The sequence below is a fragment of the Dendrobates tinctorius genome, unplaced genomic scaffold (genome assembly GCF_039654945.1).
Source record: "Dendrobates tinctorius isolate UK_male_01 unplaced genomic scaffold, ASM3965494v1 ptg000083l, whole genome shotgun sequence".
NCBI classification, from domain to species: domain Eukaryota; kingdom Metazoa; phylum Chordata; class Amphibia; order Anura; family Dendrobatidae; genus Dendrobates; species Dendrobates tinctorius.
In genome coordinates, this window is record NW_027361751.1 from 33,444,797 (window position 1) to 33,463,993 (window position 19,197).

General features: G+C 43.6%; 1 protein-coding gene across 2 annotated transcripts in view; it reads left to right on the forward strand.

Moving 5' to 3' along the window:
• The window catches only part of LOC141097192 (3',5'-cyclic-AMP phosphodiesterase 4D), a 1,243,227-nt gene that overhangs the window by 238,724 nt on the left and 985,306 nt on the right, over positions 1 to 19,197 (forward strand). Inside the window, exon 1 of one of the 2 annotated variants that reach the window (XM_073584286.1) lies at positions 829 to 1,999. The exons of the other annotated variant lie outside the window; for it this stretch is intronic. Within the exon in view, the coding sequence (XP_073440387.1) occupies positions 1,716 to 1,999 (284 nt within the window). The 5' untranslated portion in view covers positions 829 to 1,715. Of the gene's footprint in view, positions 1 to 828; positions 2,000 to 19,197 lie in introns of those variants that run through there. 2 annotated transcript variants of the gene reach the window in all.

The window sequence follows — 19,197 nt, forward strand, 5'->3', positions numbered from 1 at the left end:
ACTTTTGGCATGCTTCAATAGCTTCCATGAGAGACTAGAAGCTGCCATAATCCGATCGTCTCTGCTACATACAGGCAATGTTCAGATCTCCTGTATGTAGCAGAATTGCTCACTTGCTATGAGCGCTGACCACGGGGTGGCGCTCAAAGCAATCAGGCAGTAACAACCATAGCGGTCTGCTGGAGACCTCTGGTTGTAATGCCAACCCTTTGGTGACCTGCGATCACATGACGTGGTCACCGTTGGGTGGGATTTCCGACACGCTTGCTGGAAGCACGCGTTAAATGCTGCTGTCAAAGGGGCAGAGATATCATTGGTGCGAGGTGTGAGGGGGCAAACTTATACCTCCAAAGCAGTAAAAAGTGAGGGCTCGTAGTTTCGATCCGAGTGTGATCTGAACATCGGATAGCACTCGGACCAATGTTACTCAATGAGGCCTTGCGCATGTCCAATTTTTTCCTTGGACCGAGCGGTCGGAGGAAAAAAATTTGCAGCATGCACGATTTGCCTCCGATAATTGGATCACATTCGGCCATTCAACTCTATGGGTCCGTAAAAAAAAAACTCTGGTCAAAGTCTGATTAGCATGATCGGACCGTTTTTCTCGGATGGAGAAGACACGGTCATGTGACCCTCGCCTTACTGTCACAGACATATTATTGGACAGAACTTCAAAAAGCCCATATACAGTATTGTTCTTGCAAAGGGGCCCTCTTCTATATGTTTCTCCCCCTGAATCTACCCACAAACTGCCTGCCATCAATGGTAAAACCCTTCTTGTCGCATATATGGGTGTGAAATATTTACTGCATTGTATAATAGAAAAAAAATGGTCATAAGTGAAACAGTTGCAGGCAGCCAAACGCAGATTAGCTCCATTGCATTGTGCAGACCTGCGCCAGTTCAAACTTCAAATTCGTACCAGAAATCTGAGGTTCCCAGTCTTGTAGGTTGGATTTGTCACCAGCCTAAATCAGACCCATAAGAGCTGTCGTTCATCTCTGTTGTTTTGGATTGTCACTTCTCATGTTTTATTTTCGTTTCAAAAACAAATATTAACAATTAACATTACAATAAATTCTTTGTAGGAATGATCACCCAGATTATTACATTATTAACATATCAGTATGAGGATTCCTGTGTGTTGGTGCACATGGGGGAAGCAGGTTTTTCCACCTACTGTCAGCACTGCAGCATTTTCCAGTTGATAGAACTAATAATTTATGGTTGAACTATCAATAAATGAGATGGTGGCTACTGTCTCTACCTGCTCACAGCAGAGCAGATGGCAGCAGAGGAAGCTTCTTCTGCTTCACTTCTTGTACAAGGCAGTGTAATGTATAGAGAGGCTGCTGCCAGCCTCCAGAGCAGGCGTTCACCTCCCTCCTCCCATGACTTTCTATGTACAGAGACACAGCTGCAGTGGAGGACTTGCAATAGTTTAGCAGAACCTGTAGTGCTCTCACCAAGCAGAGCTAATGCAGACCCAGTCCTGGTCTTCTGAGCATTGCCCAAAGAGCCAGTGCCCAGGACATTGAGGAGAGGAGAGGTGATGTGTCAGAGGCTCCAGTGGAGGAGTTAGACTGATCACCATCCATATACAGAGGAGCTGAGGAGATGTCACCCATGGAAGAGTAACCTGCAATAGAGCTGCTCTGCAGCCAGCAAGTAGGTCGCCCACCCTGCACCTATCCTCTGCACTTCACCCAACTTGCATGGAGGACATGGCTCAACAGCAAGCACCCAGCTCAGACACCCTGGCTGTTCCTGAAGTGGATAATACCCACTGCCCCAACCCCTGGCTTAATGAGGATCTAGTCAAGACTTTGAGGGAGAACCTGTTGCATCATGAAAAGTCCAGAACCACCAGGAAGACTTCTACTGTGTCCCCCAGGTTGTCACCCATTATCTCCCCCAGGAACTCTCCCAGGCTCCTTCGCAGGATGCTGCTGAGCAGTAACATCCCCAAGCAGAGGCGCTTCACTGTGGCACATACCTGGTAAGGAAAGTTCCTGGGTTATTGGGAGGAGTGCTGCTGTCCTGGGGTGTCCTCCAAACTGGTGTCCTCCAAACCGGTGTTTACATTGTGTGATAATAGCACTGTCACTGTGTAGGTGCTGGGAGCAAACCCCTAGGGCAGGGTGCTGGTGGAGCAGCCAGGACACTAAGGGTTAAAGCACTGGCAGAAACACACAACCCTAGAGCCATTAGTCATCTCAGAGGCTATTGTGTGTCCACCTATATCCAGCCGAGAAGGCAACATGTCCCTCTGGCTACAATGCACATTCTGCAGTATATTCACACTCTGGAGGAAAATATATTATCTAGCAATGATCGATCCTTCTATAATCTATCTGTAGTAATATATCTTATATCCTTTTATTTATCGTCTATCCTTATATCTAACAATCTATCATATATACTTCTATCTGTATTAATAGATCTTAGATCTTTATATCTATCCATCTAGCTACCTATTATCTATCATCTATCTATAATCTATGATATATACTTCTATCTGTATTAATATACATATCTATCCATCCATCCATCCATTGATCCGTCCATCCATCATTATCTATCACATATCTATATTTCTTAAGGAAGGCTTACGGTTTTTTTTCTGGTACAGAAGCATCACATTCAGATGGGTCAGTAATGTATCCCCACTTCTTTTATAAACTTTATTTAAAGCGCTGTTTTTTTCTGTTTTATTGAGTTGCCCCCATAAAATATTCCCTGGTGCTTCTTGTACTGTTCTTTCTTTCTCTCTTTCTTTCTTTCTCCCTTTCTTTATTTCTCCCTTTTTTTCTTTCTCTTTCTTTCTCCCTTTCTTTCTCCCTTTCTTTCTTTCTTTCTTTCTTTCTTTCTTTCTTTCTTTCTCCCTTTCTTTCTTTCTTTCTTTTTCTTTCTTTCTTTCTCTCTTTCTATCTTTCTCCCTTTCTTTCTCTCTTTCTTTCTTTCTTTCTTTCTTTCTATCTTTCTCTTTCTTTCTCCCTTTCTTTCTTCTTATACATTGCTATATATTGACACATTCCACTGATTGATATGGCCGAGGTTTGAAACGCATTTCGTGAAACTTGTGAAGACATTAGCTGTCTTATTGTAGCTAATACTGTACATTTCCTCCTGATTTGTATTATGTGCTGAATTGTTTTTTTTATTTCGATCCTCTAAAATTAGGCACACAGTAGGGCACATACTGTCTATGTTTAAAAAAAAAGAGAGCGGACATTGGGTCTAGTTTGTTGTCTCTTTGATTTCTCCTAAAAAGCATCATAGTATAAGATGCTAACAGTGTAATAATGCATGTGCTCTTTTATTCTGATTGTTCATCCCCGGTGTCATTAGCTTATAATATACTTAGTGCTTGTTCTGTTGTTCTTGGCTTCCTCTTGTTTATACCTTTAGGAATTGATACATTGTGCTGTAGTTGTAGGTCATTTCATAGATGTGTTTGAAAGTAGATTTTTGTTCTTTTCCCATCAGTTTTTTGTATATTCGCATTAGCTGCTTTATTTCAAGCATGAACAATACAAGAATCAGGGAAGAGCAGGCGCTGAGATGGATACGGTATTTGCCATGCTTGCTCTAACCTGTACAGCATGTGTGGAAGCTGCTTGCCCCTCTCTATTATTCCCGGAGGCGCCAGGCTGTGGATGACCCATGGTCACAGGGAATTCCGCATCAGTGTGACCTTACTTTCCTATTTCTCCAGCATCTTTTTGACTTATAGCGCCAGTCTGGGTCCATAGAACCAGAGAAGGGCGGAGATAGAGAGAAAACAGCTAGGTTGGAGGGTGCACGTAAATGTTTCACCACACCAAAGGGGCACCAAGCTCCCGTGCTTGGTTTGAACAGTCACTCTGTGCTGACAGGGTCCCTTAAAAATGTTTTATTTTGGATAAGAAAAACACGTTTTCTTTAAAAAAAACAAAACAGCCCCATATCTGTTCAAAGGTTGTGTGTGGTATTACTGTACAGGACATGTCCCTTAGTAGAGCTCATCTGTAGTGCAAGAAGCATCCTATAGGCAGGTGTGACGCTGTTTTTGTAGCTTTGAACAAAGCCTTTAAATTCAATTTCAAGGAAATCCGTCACCAGGTTTTTTCCTACCTCATCTGAGAACAGCATGATGTTGGCAAAGAGACTCTGAATGCAGCGATGTATCACATAGATTATTGGGTGCAGCTGTTCTGACACAATCAGAGCTTTTAGATTTAGTAGTGAGTAAGCTAGCCCCGCCCACATCAGGATCTCCATGTATTAAGTCCATAAACAGTGAGCTGCCTATCACAGGAAGGGGCGTTGCCAGACCAGAAGGCAGCACTGCTGGGTCTCAGCAATGATAAGCGACTGGTGCCAATACAATCATTGCAGGCAAACAAAACCACCGAGCTTGATAAGAGAGACATTGCTGTAATCTGTGTTTTAACCCCTACAGCATGCTGTTTTCACCTTACATAGCAAAAACCTGCTGACAGATTCCCTTTAAGACATATTGTTGTAGATTTTAGGAAACAATGAGTAATCCCCCAAAGCCAACTAGATTTTAGTGCAGCCAAGTAAAAGGAACTTCACTAAAGGACCCAAACGTGGTGGCAGCTGTAAAAAAAAATAGGGGGTTAGCTATCTGGTTCCAGAGATTTGTCCAACCCTGACCCTTCAAATTTACATTAAAAAGGAAGGTCTTCTGAAATAAGCAGAGCAAGAAAATCTATTGCTAAAAAATTTGGTCTAGATCCGGGTCTTGGGAAAGAATATACATACAAATAGGTTTTCAAACGCTTTTTGCTGCTCATATCTGCTAGAAAGAGGTGTCCCCTTTACAGTTTTTACTGATTATAGGGGTGAACTGCAGCTAATCACATGCACTAAGACGGAGCCGTACTGCAGCGATGGCCAAGAACTGCCGCCTGCAGAGGAAAAAACTGTGATGGGGACACTGCAGTATAGCAGCAATGCCGTCCCGTCACTCTCAGGATCGGTGGACAACCCACGGTTAATTAAAGGAAATAGAAATCTCAGCATGTTTTACACTATGGTGTTATAGAGAAAAATGAGAAAAGCCATCTTAATACTATCGAGATAGACTGATATGGTCCCGATGCATCTGCCCGCCCCACTCCATTTGATTGACAGGTCTCTCTCTATGCACACACCAAGACATACCTTCCTGCAATCCCTCAGACGGGCTCTGATTCACACTGCCTGTGGTTTGGGCAGCATAAATCTAAAGACAAGCTCCCTTTAAGTGATCGCACATCCCAGCCATATACAATCGCTTTACAACAGCAATATACAATCACGCCTTACATTTTTATAGAGGAAGGAGAGATAGCAGCATACCATGCACAGATTTTTCCCAGGAAGAAAAAAAATGTAATATTAGTTTTTTTTTTCTCGTCCTGACATATACAATTGAAGTGGCCCACTGGGGACCGTCTATGTAGGAGTGGGCCGCTCTCCCACTATATGAGCAGTAGTGGCACAGTACACTTAGGCAGCGTCTCATCATTTATAAACTACCCAGTATTTTATTATACAGAGGTGTGTGTGAGGGTGACGTGATACTGGCAGGTAGTAGAGCAGCGGGCGTCACAGTCCGACACTGCTGACATGCGATTGTATAGGTGGACGTGACGTACGGCAGGCTGGGGTCATGTGTCCGATCGTTCTGGATATTTCCCATTTAGGCTTCTTATGCAGCATTTCCTATGGTCTGTGGATTTAGGTCAGACTTGCTCACTTATATGTTTGATCATGGGAATATTTGCTGTAAGTCCCATGACATAGATATATAGAAAAGACAGGAGAGCGCGATCAATGCCCTGCCGCACGGACGAAAACAATCAATGCCGTACACATTCCCTTACTACTGGGATCTGAGAGACTCCTTCTGTTGTTATAGTAACGCCACCTGAGACATCCTGGCGATTGTGGGTCTGTGCATTGCAGTTGTCAGGACAACACCACAACATGGTGCTTATTTATGGCTTGTGACCGGTGTCGGGTCCGCCGTGTGCTGAGAACTTTACTCTGGTCATGCAGTATTACAGGGGAAGCAGCTGCCGCACTATGCTGGGTCTATGGCGTCATTCTGCACTTCTTATTACGTTTTTGTACCTTATTTTACGTCTTTTTTTTTTTACCCTCAAAAATAAAAGAAAATTCTGAAGCTAATTTGCATGCCTTTTCCCAAGGAGCATTGCCTGCCTGTGTCTCTCTACAAGGAGAACCCCAAAGAGTAATCTTAGGAGAATATGGGTTCCCAGTATTGTGTTCCATCATCACTCCCCTCTTGGGTACTATTACGTTGTTCATCCTGAGCTGCCTGCTTCATTCTAAAAACTTTTATAAATCTTTTTAAGCCGTGACAGTATTAGAGAAATTCTGATTGTTAGCTGCACTCCATTATCACTTTTACATCCCTGTGAACCCAAATATATTGTACGGGTTGTCTTCATGTGTCTACCATTTCAACCGTCTTCTTGTAAAACTGTGTTACAAGCAAATTTAAGAAATTTTGTAATATATTTTGTCTGAGAAATCTGCTTCTTTCTCCACTTATGAGCCACTTTTTCCCCTGACACCTGACCAGGGTGGCCAACAACCCAGAAATACCAGTACAATCCGAAAAATAGAACTCATTTTTTTTGCCCTGGCCGTAAATTTAAGGTGTCTGAGATTTTTTTTTTAAGCTGAAGAAACTTGGTGAAAGCGACATGGCCTCCCAGCTCATTGTGTAATCCGTTTACAGCACCTATTACTATAAGGGGAGGAGGAGTGAGGAACACTCAACACTAGCAGAGAAACAAGACATACACAGGCAGAGAAAAAGGAAGATCATGCTGCAGCTTTTATCAAATGTATCTCACTGCAATGCTGGATTCACAGCTATACAGCTAGCTTCCATACTTCTAAACATGTGCTACACAGAGACTGGAGAGCAGGAATCACACTCTGTGTACTGTGTAAGGGAGACATTATTTTAGTTAGTCTCTACCCACCAGCTCTTAAGAGGACAGCTGAAAATTTGAGATGGAGCCTGCAGAGGTGAAAAAGGGTTAAAAATGCAGATTATGGTCAGATAGTGTTATTCCTCTTGACACGCACATGAAAGCTTATTCTGAAAAGTTAACAGAAATTTCAAGTACACTTCAATGCCTTTATTTTCAAGCATCAGTATCAACGTCATAAAGAAACCATCATTTAGGGAGGCAGTAGGGTTTAGAAAGCTGGCAGTTGCCCCTGCATGTAAAGGTTTAAGGGCTTTCATCAGTGGCGTAGCAACAAAGTTATGGGCCCCGGTGCGAACTTTCAAATGGGCCCCCCCCTCATGCCAAAATACACGCACATCTCCGCTCCGTACACCTCGTACCCACACGGCTCCGCTCCGTACACCTCGTACACATGCGGCTCCGCTCCGTACACCTCATACACACGCGGCTCCACACACCTCGTACACACATAGCTCTGCTCCGTACACCTCATACCCACATGGCTCCACTCACCTCGTACACACACGGCTCCGCTCCGTACACCTCGTACCCACACGGCTCCGCTCCGTACACCTCGCACACACGCGGCTCTGCTCCGTACACCTCATGCACACGCGGCTCCACACACCTCGTACACACGCGGCTCCACACACCTCGTACCCACACGGCTCCACTCACCTCGTACACACACGGCTCCACTCCGTACACCTTGTACACACGTGGCTCCGTACACCTCGTACACACACGGCTCCACTCCGTACACCTTGTACACACGTGGCTCCGTACACCTCGTACACACACGGCTCCACTCCGTACACCTCGTACATACGCGGCTTCACTCCGTACACCCCCGAGTCCGCTCCATACACCTCTTACCCACACGGCTCCACTCACCTCGTACACACACGGCTCCACTCCGTACACCTTGTACACACACACGGCTCCACTCCGTACACCTCATACACACGCGGCTCCGCTCCGTACACCTCGTACCCACACGGCTCCACTCACCTCGAACACACACGGCTCCACTCCGTACACCTCGAACACACACGTGGCTCTGCTCCGTACACCTCGTACACAGGCGGCTCCACTCCGTACACCTCGTAGACACGCGACTCCGCTCTGCACACCCCATACACACACATCTTTGCTTCGTACACCTTGTACACACACACACAGCTCTGCTACATCCACCCGGTAAACCCCTCCTGACCCCACACAGAAACTTTACCTCATCCAACCAGCACCATGACAACCAGCGCAGCAGAGTCCTGCAGTCAACGCTCCTGATCATGTGACCCCTGACTCCTTCCCTCCTGTGACCTCATAACAGGTCCTGTGCGCACAGAAAAGGACTTCATTGCAGGCTGTGGGGGGCTGCCTTGGGTATATCTGGGAGGGCGAGGATGGGGTGCATGGGGGGGGCGTGGCGTCTCAGTGCGGGACGCGGGGGGGGGGTCAAAAACGGGATTATCACTTGAGAATCGACACGATTGGGAGATATCACGGTCTGACCTGCTGGGCCCCTGACTCCCCCAGGCCCAGTCGCAGTGGCGACCGTGGTAGTTACGCCCCTGGCTTTCATGTATCCTAAGAAAGCAGCTGTGTAAAGTGAGTGCTGCAGAGCTGTAATCTCATATTCTGCTAATTGCACATGATAGGTGGTGATATATACAGTATAATGGTGCACAGGATCATAATGTATAGTGACTTCCTTACACAGTATAGCACTTGACATCATGGATGGATACTTACATCTCCCTATTGTTCAGTATTAAGTCCTACAAGCCTATCTGCACACATCCTTAAAGGGGTTGTCTGGGATTTTTCAAAAACGGTCTACAGTGAGCAAATGGTCTAACATAGCAAAATAATCTAAACTTATTCAACCCCCCTCTGGTTCTACAGTGAAGACATCCAATTCATACTTTTCATAAAGCTGCAGCCCTTTTCATGAATGATGAATAAGGACGACTTGATTGCAGGACCGGTGGCGATCACTGGTGTGTCAGTACTAAAGTCGTGGGGGGATCATTGAAAAAGTGAGGTGTAATATCAGACACAAGACAAGTTCTTAAGCTTTCCCATATTAGTGGTGGACTCTGCTATCCATAATGAAGCAAAATCAAAAAGCACAGTTTCTGTATTAGGGCTGAGAGCTTATTAAAGTATAGCTCTCCCAACATATAGAAGGGGTATAATAACACACGTGGAGTACTCCCAATAATATTGCAAAACTAACAAGAAAGCGGAGTATGCCATAAACCACCAGAAATTAATATAAGCTAAATACATTTTATTGATGCAAAATATGCAAACTTGTTAAAACAGAAGACACATAGGGTAGGCAAGGAAAAGGTATAGGTCAGAGTAAGACCTGGGGAGACAGAGTCACTACAACATATATAAATGCAGCACCAGATAATAGATACAGTTAGTTATAAGGTGCGTAGTGTGCGTTGACAGTGTAAGCTGCCATAAGAGATCATTTCTGCTTACCCATTGTAGGTCTGGACTGCTGTCACTCTCCTTGCAGCCACTGACGCGCGTTTCGCGTACCTGCTTTATCAAAGGGGTAGATGCAAAGTCCAGCCTCAAGGGTTTAAATATGTGCCGATAGAAAGGCACCAATGATGGCGGCGCATGCGCACCGGACTCCACGCACATAAGGTCACCTCGTCCACCGTCGCCACTGCATTGCTTGGATCGATAACTACCGAGGGAGCGACGTGATGTACAAATTGCGATTCGCATGCGCACCATTGACAACTATTTTGTAGGAGATCATTGAAAGAGCATGGGCGCAGCCATCATGGATGGCAACTAGGAGAGTGTATGTCTCATACCTCCATGGAAAAGTGACAGTAGGAGACGATAAGGGTGAGCCTGAAGTGAATATGAAAGCTAAAAAAGTGTGAGAATACTAAAGAAAATAGGAACAAAAAAAGTGAAATAACGTAACAGGAAAAATGGGTGAAGTATGGATGTCTTTTTGTTGGTGTAAGATCTATGATTTCCTGTAGCATTCCCTTCTGCTAATCTTACTCTCAGGGATGTGAGATTCCTGATTTCCATAACCTGCATAAAACTATCACCCTCTTTGGGGCCATGATAGACTGCACAAACATGGCTCTGGTACAGTACAATAGTATTTACCAGTATTTCCATTATAGGCTTGAACTCATTTTGAAATATACGATGGGAACCACATACTAACATTTCTACAACGGTTTAGTTAGGGGTGCACAACCTGTGGCTCCGGGGGTTACATGTCGCCCTCTGTGCCATTCAGCGTGGCCTCCAACCATCTGTTCATAGAAATTTTGGCTATGTGTGGCTGCTTGTATGTAGATTCCATAACAAAGACAAGAAGGGTGGCACACAGTCATCTCTGCATCCCTCATACATTTTAGGAGAAGGAGGTTCCTTGACCCCTCTGGGGCGAGTCTTTAAGCTCCACTGCTTCATTTAGCCACATCAAGACCTTAGTAAAGACCATAAAAATTAACACTAAATAAAAAGGCCTATAACTCTGTTACCATATGGCGGATAAAAGTAGAATACCCAGGAGAGCTGCAGAAACACACGTGACCTGATGATGGGTGGTATTTAAAAAGGTTAAAAATATAGAAAAAAAGGAAACGTGGGTCTACACCAAAGCCTGAAATGGGGTCTGGTTACATGTCCACCCTATCCTTTTATTGTGCAGAGTTGTCATTAACTTCTGACTGGAGATGGACAACCTTGGTGTTGTGCCCCGTGGCAGCTGCTGTGACTACTTTGAATACTCATTTGGATTACTTTGGATAATCTTGCACATGGAAACACGAGAAGCAATGGAACAAAACTGAAAGGGAGAAGATACAGATTAGATATTAAAAAAAACAACTTTTTGACAGTTAGAGTGATCAATGAGTGGAACAGGCTGCCACAAGAGGTGGTGAGTTGTCCTTCAATGGAAGTCTTCAAACAGAGGCTGGACAGAGATCTGTCTGAGATGGTTTAGTGACTCCTGCTTTGAGCAGAAGATTGGACCAGATGGCCCAGGAGGTCCATTCCAACTCTACCATTCTATAATTCTATGATGCCCTCATGGCTCTATTCAGTGTGTGCATTGTAGCTACGGTCACTACTTGTCTTTATGTGTTTATCCGTCTTTTTTCCTGCAACTGGGAAACCAACAAGTATTAAAACTTAGTCCTCATTCAGACGGCAGTTTTTGTCTTGTGAGTGCTGTTTTTGCACGGATAGCACTTGTACCTATGGTGGTCTATGGAGCGTTCATTTGTCTGAAATTATTGATCAGAATGTAAGATCAAAATCGCCAATGCAACTCTATGGGGCAGCTTGATAACATCTGTATAGTGTCAGTTTTTAACGAACTGGTAGGAGAAGGTGGAGAAACTTTTATTTTTCCATCAGAAAAAGACTAATGAAACTGTGACAACGCTCTGTGAAACTCCAGTGTCACTGATGAATCTCAATCCGTTTTTCTTTACATGAAAGAAACTGACGTCTGCATGAGACCTTGCTGGTATGAAAAGGCGATGCCCAATATGATGTATTAATACGTAACTCTTAGGTTGTTCCCTTCCAATTTACTAGGCGTGTGACATCATTCTGCAGATTTTTTGAGAATTTTCTTCTCTTTTCATCTGCTATAACATAGCTTCTACTCACAATTGCTCTATGAGGACAAGGTTTGACCGTCACTTGACTGTTTGGTTTGCTATGCACTCTTCACGCACTCTTCTGTAACTTTAGGCTTCGTATTTGTTTTGAGATCCTTTTATTATTATTTATTTTTAAAACACCCTTCATTCCATGAAATGGCAGTGGAGTCATTGCAGGCTGCAGGCTGAGTTTTCAGGTTCTGTCTTGCATCGTGTGGTTGTGCGATTCTGACCTAAAACAGCAGGTGTCGGCGTGCCCAAAGTCGACTTATAATGATCAGTCCATTATAATCTTTGGCCACTCCTATGAGCCAAATGACACCATGTTTATGTGCCATTTTGGGAAATAGGAGATGGGACCTATCCAGTAAGCAGCAGCACACTTGTTCGTTAGTTGGGATGATTCGTTAGTTGGTTTAAAATTCATCGTTCTCGGCAGCACATAGTCCAGTGTAAAGTATACCTGTGCTGCCGAGCGCAGTCTATATATACTGCCAATTATTCTGTGTGCATGGGAACTGTGGTCTGTCCGTTTAGACCGACTATTAAACAATCACTGATCGTAAAACACGTAGCCAAATGGCGGTCATGTAAGACCCCAACAGGGACAGTGGAAACCCACCCTTAGTTTTAAGTTAAGGCATTGGTCTAGCGATGTGTTTTCATTAGACATGGAGACATTAACATAGCTGAAGTCTTTATATGCTACATGAAATACATTATGCTCGTTATTTCCTAATGAGAGTAGAAAGAGAGAGGATAATGTAATATTTCAGATAATGTTAATTGTATTGTGGAAGGAAAAACAAATGACATTTCTGTGTAATCATGCGATTAATACGCCCGGTCTCATGTGCGCCGCACGTCTATAATGTTCAGAGCACTTTAGGGTTTAATGCATTTTATTTAGCTAGGAATCTCCAGCGAATGCTCACCTGTGATTACACATCACACATTGTGCAGGGTCATCTCTTAGCTGGCTGTCAGAATATTATCCTCTGAATCCATGTTTATGTGACATCAGGAAATCCCTGTCCACTCTGCTTGTTTAAAGGTAATGGTTCACTTTAAGCAGCATTTTTTTAGTTGTGTAACCGTGCACCCTAAGCGTCACATCCTGCAGCCTCACCGTCATACTCCCCATTCTGGAGTCACATCTCCCAAGTTTTCCTGTTTGTTCAGTGTCTGTACTACGTTGCTTTGGTAATTTACATTCAGGAAACTACAGTACAATCTTTACAGCGTTATATCTCCGTAACTCACAGTTTTAAAGGCTAACAAAAATGGACACAAACTGCGGGGTGATTTTTATTTTAAGCATAGTAAGCAGCCCTAACTTTCCCCCCGTCCGTTACATACTCATTAGTGTTCCCACATAGTATGTTACCCCTTTTCATGGCTCCAAAGTGCTCCTCACATACATTATAGGCTGCCACAGTACTCACTATATGCAGTATTATGCCCCCACAGTACATTTATACCCACACAGTCTGGTACCCTCCCGTATATTCCAATTTGCTACACATAGTATATGGCCCCCAAGGTGCCCACCACATACAGTGTAATGTCCACACAGTACATTCCCTCACAGTGTCTGATGCTCCCCAGAGACTCCACCCATAGAGCCCCTCACGTAGTATGATGCTCCCTCACACACAGCTAGACTAACGTAACAAACATGCAGCAGTCTTCATCAATACACATATATCTGCAACATCAACACTTGCACAGCTCAGCAGCACATACAATTCTGGTAGATCAACCAACACACACCATTCTGGTACAGCAACACACCAATTCTGGTACATCAACACACAATTCTGGTACATCAACACACACAATTCTGGTACAACAGCACACACAATTCTGGTACAACAGCAACACACACAATTCTGGTACATCAACACACCAAATTTTGGTGCATCAACACACAATTCTGGTACAACAACACACACAATTCTGGTACAACAGCACACACAATTCTGGTACAACAGCAACACACAATTCTGGTACAACAGCACACACAATTCTGGTACAGCAGCAACACATACAATTCTGGTACATTATCACACCAATTCTGGTACAGCAACACACACAATTCTGGTACATCAACACACCAATTCTGGTACAGCAACACACACAATTCTGGTACAACAACACACACAATTCTGGTACATCAACACACAATTTTGGTACATCAACACACACTATTCTGGTACATCAACACACACAATTCTGGTACATCAACACACACAATTCTGGTACATCAACACACCAATTTCTGGTACAGCAACACACACAATTCTGGTACAGCAACACACACAATTCTGGTACAGCAACACACACAATTCTGGTACAACAGCACACTCAATTCTGTTACAACAGCAATACACACAATTCTGGTACAGCAACACACACAATTCTGGTACATCAACACATCAATTCTGGTACAGCAACACACACAATTCTGGTACAACAACACACACAATTCTGGTACAACAGCAACACACAATTCTGGTACAACAGCACACACAATTCTGGTACAGCAGCAACACATACAATTCTGGTACATCATCACACCAATTCTGGTACAGCAACACACACAATTCTGGTACATCAACACACCAATTCTGGTACAGCAACACACACAATTCTGGTACAACAACACACACAATTCTGGTACATCAACACACATTTTTGGTACATCAACACACACTATTCTGGTACATCAACACACACAATTCTGGTACATCAACACACACAATTCTGGTACAGCAACACACACAATTCTGGTACAGCAACACACACAATTCTGGTACAGCAACACACACAATTCTGGTACAACAGCACACTCAATTCTGTTACAACAGCAATACACACAATTCTGGTACATCATCACACCAATTCTGGTACAGCAACACACAATTCTGGTACATCAACACATCAATTCTGGTACAGCAACACACACAATTCTGGTACAGCAGCACACACAATTCTGGTACAGCAGCACACACAATTCTGGTACAGCAACACACACAATTCAGGTACAACAGCACACACAATTCTGGTACAGCAACACACACAATTCTGGTACATCAACACACCAATTCTGGAATATTAACCCACAATTCTGGTACAACAACACACCAATTCTGGTACATCAACACAAACAATTCTGGTACATCAACACAAACAATTCTGGTACAGCAACACAAACAATTCTGGTACAACAACACACCAATTCTGGTACATCAACACACACAATTCTGGTACAGCAGCACACACAATTCTGGTACAGCAGCACACACAATTCTGGTACAACAGCACACACAATTCTGGTACAGCAACACACATAATTCTGGTTCAGCAACACATCAATTCTGGTACAGCAACACACACAATTCTGGTACAACAACACACACAATTCTGGTACAACAGCAACACACAATTCTGGTACAACAGCACACACAATTCTGGTACAGCAGCAACACACACAATTCTGGTACAGCAACACACACAATTCAGGTACAACAGCACACACAATTCTGGTACAGCAACACACACAATTCTGGTACATCAACACACCAATTCTGGAATATTAACCCACAATTCTGGTACAACAACACACCAATTCTGGTACATCAACACAAACAATTCTGGTACATCAACACAAACAATTCTGGTACAGCAACACAAACAATTCTGGTACAACAACACACCAATTCTGGTACATCAACACACACAATTCTGGTACAGCAGCACACACAATTCTGGTACAGCAGCACACACAATTCTGGTACAACAGCACACACAATTCTGGTACAGCAACACACATAATTCTGGTTCAGCAACACACACAATTCTGGTACATCAACACACCAATTCTGGTATATTAACCCACAATTCTGGTACAACAACACACCAATTCTGGTACATCAACACACACAATTCTGGTACAGCAGCACACACAATTCTGGTACAACAGCACACACAATTCTGGTACAGCAACACACACAATTCTGGTACAGCAACGCACACAATTCTGGTACAGCAACACACACAATTCTGGTATATTAACCCACAATTCTGGTACAACAACACAAACAATTCTGGTACATCAACACACACAATTCTGGTACATCAACACACACAATTCTGGTACATCAACACAAACAATTCTGGTACATCAACACACACAATTCTGGTACATTTACACACACAATTCTGGTACAGCTACACACCAATTCTGGTACATTAACACACACAATTCTGGTACAGCAACACACACAATTCTGGTACATCAACACACACAATTCTGATACATCAACACACACAATTCTGGTACATCAACACAAACAATTCTGGTACATGAACACACAAAATTCTAGTACATGAACACACGTCTGGTACATGAACACACACAATTTTGGTACATCAACACACAATTTTAGTACTTGAACACTCACAATTCTGGTACATGAACACACACAATTCTGGTAAATCAAAACGCAATTCTGGTACTTGAACACACACAATTCTGGTACATGAACACACCAATTCTGGTACATCAACACACACAATACTGGTACATCAACACACACAATTCTGGTACATCAACACACACAATTCTGGTACATCAACACACACAATTCTGGTACAGCAACACACCAATTCTGGTACATTAATGCACACAATTCTGGTACAGCAACACACCAATTCTGGTACAGCAACACACACAATTCTGGTACATCAACACACACAATTCTGATATATCAATACACACAATTCTGTTACATGAACACACACAATTCTGGAACATCAACATGCAATTCTGGTACATCGACACACAATTCTGGTACATGAACACACACAATTCTAGTACATGAACACACGTCTGGTTCATGAACACACACAATTTTGGTACATCAACACAATTTTAGTACTTGAACACTCACAATTCTGGTACATCAGCACACAGAATTCTGGTATATCAACACACAATTTTGGTACTTGAACACACACAATTTTGGTACATGAACACACACAATTTTGGTACAGCAGCACACACAATTCTGGTACAACAGCACACACAATTCTGATACATTAACACACAATTCTGGTACAGCAACACACACAATTCTGGTACATCAACACACCAATTCTGGTACATGAACACACACAATTCTGGTACATGAACACACAAATTCTGGTACATCAACACACCAATTCAGGTACAGCAACACACCAATTCTGGTACAGCAACACACCAATTCTGGTACAGCAACACACACAATTCTGGTACATCAACACAAACAATTCTGTTACATCAACACAAACAATTCTGGGACATGAACACACACGTCTGGGACACGAACACACACAATTTTGGTACAGCAACACACAATTTTAGTACTTGAACACTCACAACTCTGTGTTGTGAGTTCATTTTCCCCTTCACCATTGAGGTCTGATGAACTCCCTCTTCTGGTGAAGGAAGGTAGTGAGGCTGATTACCAAGCACCTGAGCAGGATGATGATGACTGGGTGACTGGAATTGCTGACTGGATATAAGGCAGCCGACGCCCTTCTGCCTTGCTGGTGATCTCTCTGAGGGATTCTAGAAGACCAGTCTGATTCCTGCTCCTGAAAAGCTAAGTTTTCTGCTCTGCTTTTTGCATTTGTGTTTTGGTTTTGTTTTGCCTTGTTTTTCTGGATTTCTGCCATTCCCTGCTGGGGTGAGCTGAATTCCTTTTTGCTCTGTCTTCAGAAAATACCTGAGTACTGATATAGTCTTTTTGAAGCCTAGCGTCTTCAGGGCTTTTTTCCCTATCAGTCTGTTGGCTCTTGTTTCGATAGGTGTTATGAATGAGTCACCGTAGGAGGCAAAAGCAAAAATACAAGCTAAGTCCAGAAAACCAGAGAAGTTGGCAACTATCAGATTGCAGACCCCTGAACCTATCAACACAACTAGCAGTAGCCGTGGGGGGTTCCTACGATGCCCTAGACCCCTCGATCACAGCCGGAGAATTACATAGGCCTAAAGAAAGAAAGGGGAAATCTAAACTGCCCCAGAGCAGACCCCAAAGCAATAGGCAGCCCCCAACATATAATGACGGTGAAGCAAGATGAAAATACTAACACAGACAGAAAGATAAACTGAGCAAAGACGGGGCCCCAAAACTACCTAGATAGGATAGGACAGGAAGGCTGCTGTCTGCAATCTGCCAAAACCCTATCAAAGACATAAGCCAACAAGCTGATATGAAAAAGGCCCTGAAGCAGCTAGGCTTCAAAAACTAAATCAGCACTCAGGTATTTTCAGAAGACAGAGCTAAATGAATTCAGCACACCCCAGCAGGGAATGGCAGAAATCCAGAAAAACAAAGCAAAACAAAGTCAAAGCACAAAAGCAAAAGGCCGAGCAGCAAACTTAGCTTTAGAGGAGCAGGAATTAAGACTGGTCTCCAAGGATCCCACAGAGAAATCACCCGCAGGGCAGAAGGGCGTCGGCAGCCTTATATCCAGTCAGTAACTCCACTCAGCCAGTCATCATCATCAGCCTCAGGTGTTTGATAATCAGGCTCACTACCTTTCTTTACCAGAAGAGGGAGTTCCTCGGGCCTCAGTAATGAAGGGGAAAATGAACTCACAACAGTACCTCCCCCTTGAGGAGGGGTCACCGAACCCTCAACTACGCCACCAGGGCGATCAGGGTGAGCCCGATGAAAGGCACGCACCAATCTTTTGGCATGAATATCAGAGGCAGAGACCCAGGAATTATCCTCCTGACCATAACCCTTCCACTTAACCAAATACTGGAGTCTCCGTCTAGCCAGATGGGAATCCAGTTCTTTCTCTACCTCATATTCCATGTTACCTTCAACCAATACAGGGTCTGGAGGTGCCACCCCCGGAACAACAGGTTCAACAAACCTCTTCAACAAAGATTTATGGAACACATTATGGATTTTAAATGTGACAGGAAGAGCCAAACGAAAAGAGACCAGATTAATAATCTCCACAATCTTGTAAGGTCCAATAAATCTAGGCTTAAACTTAGGAGAAGCCACCTTCATAGCAATATTTTTTGATGATAACCACACCATATCACCAACCTTAAACTGTCTCCTCTGTCAGATACAATGTTCTCAGGATTCCCGTGCAAACGAACCACCTGTTGTAAAAACAGGGGCACCAACTCAGAGGAAGACGGCAACTTAGGGAGTGGTACAAGATGAACCATCTTAGAGAACCTATCACAAATCACTCAAATAACAGTCATCCTCTGAGAGACAGGCATATCAGAGATGAAATCCATTGAAATATGGGTCCATGGCCTCTTGGGGACAGGCAAAGGCATCAACAACCCACTAGAGCGAGAACACGATTTAGACCGGGAGCACGTCCCACAGGACTGCACAAAATTCCTGACATCACGAGACAAGGAGGGCCACCAAAAAAACCGACTCACCAGATCTCTAGTACCAAAAATACCTTGATGACCAGCCAAAGCAGAGCAA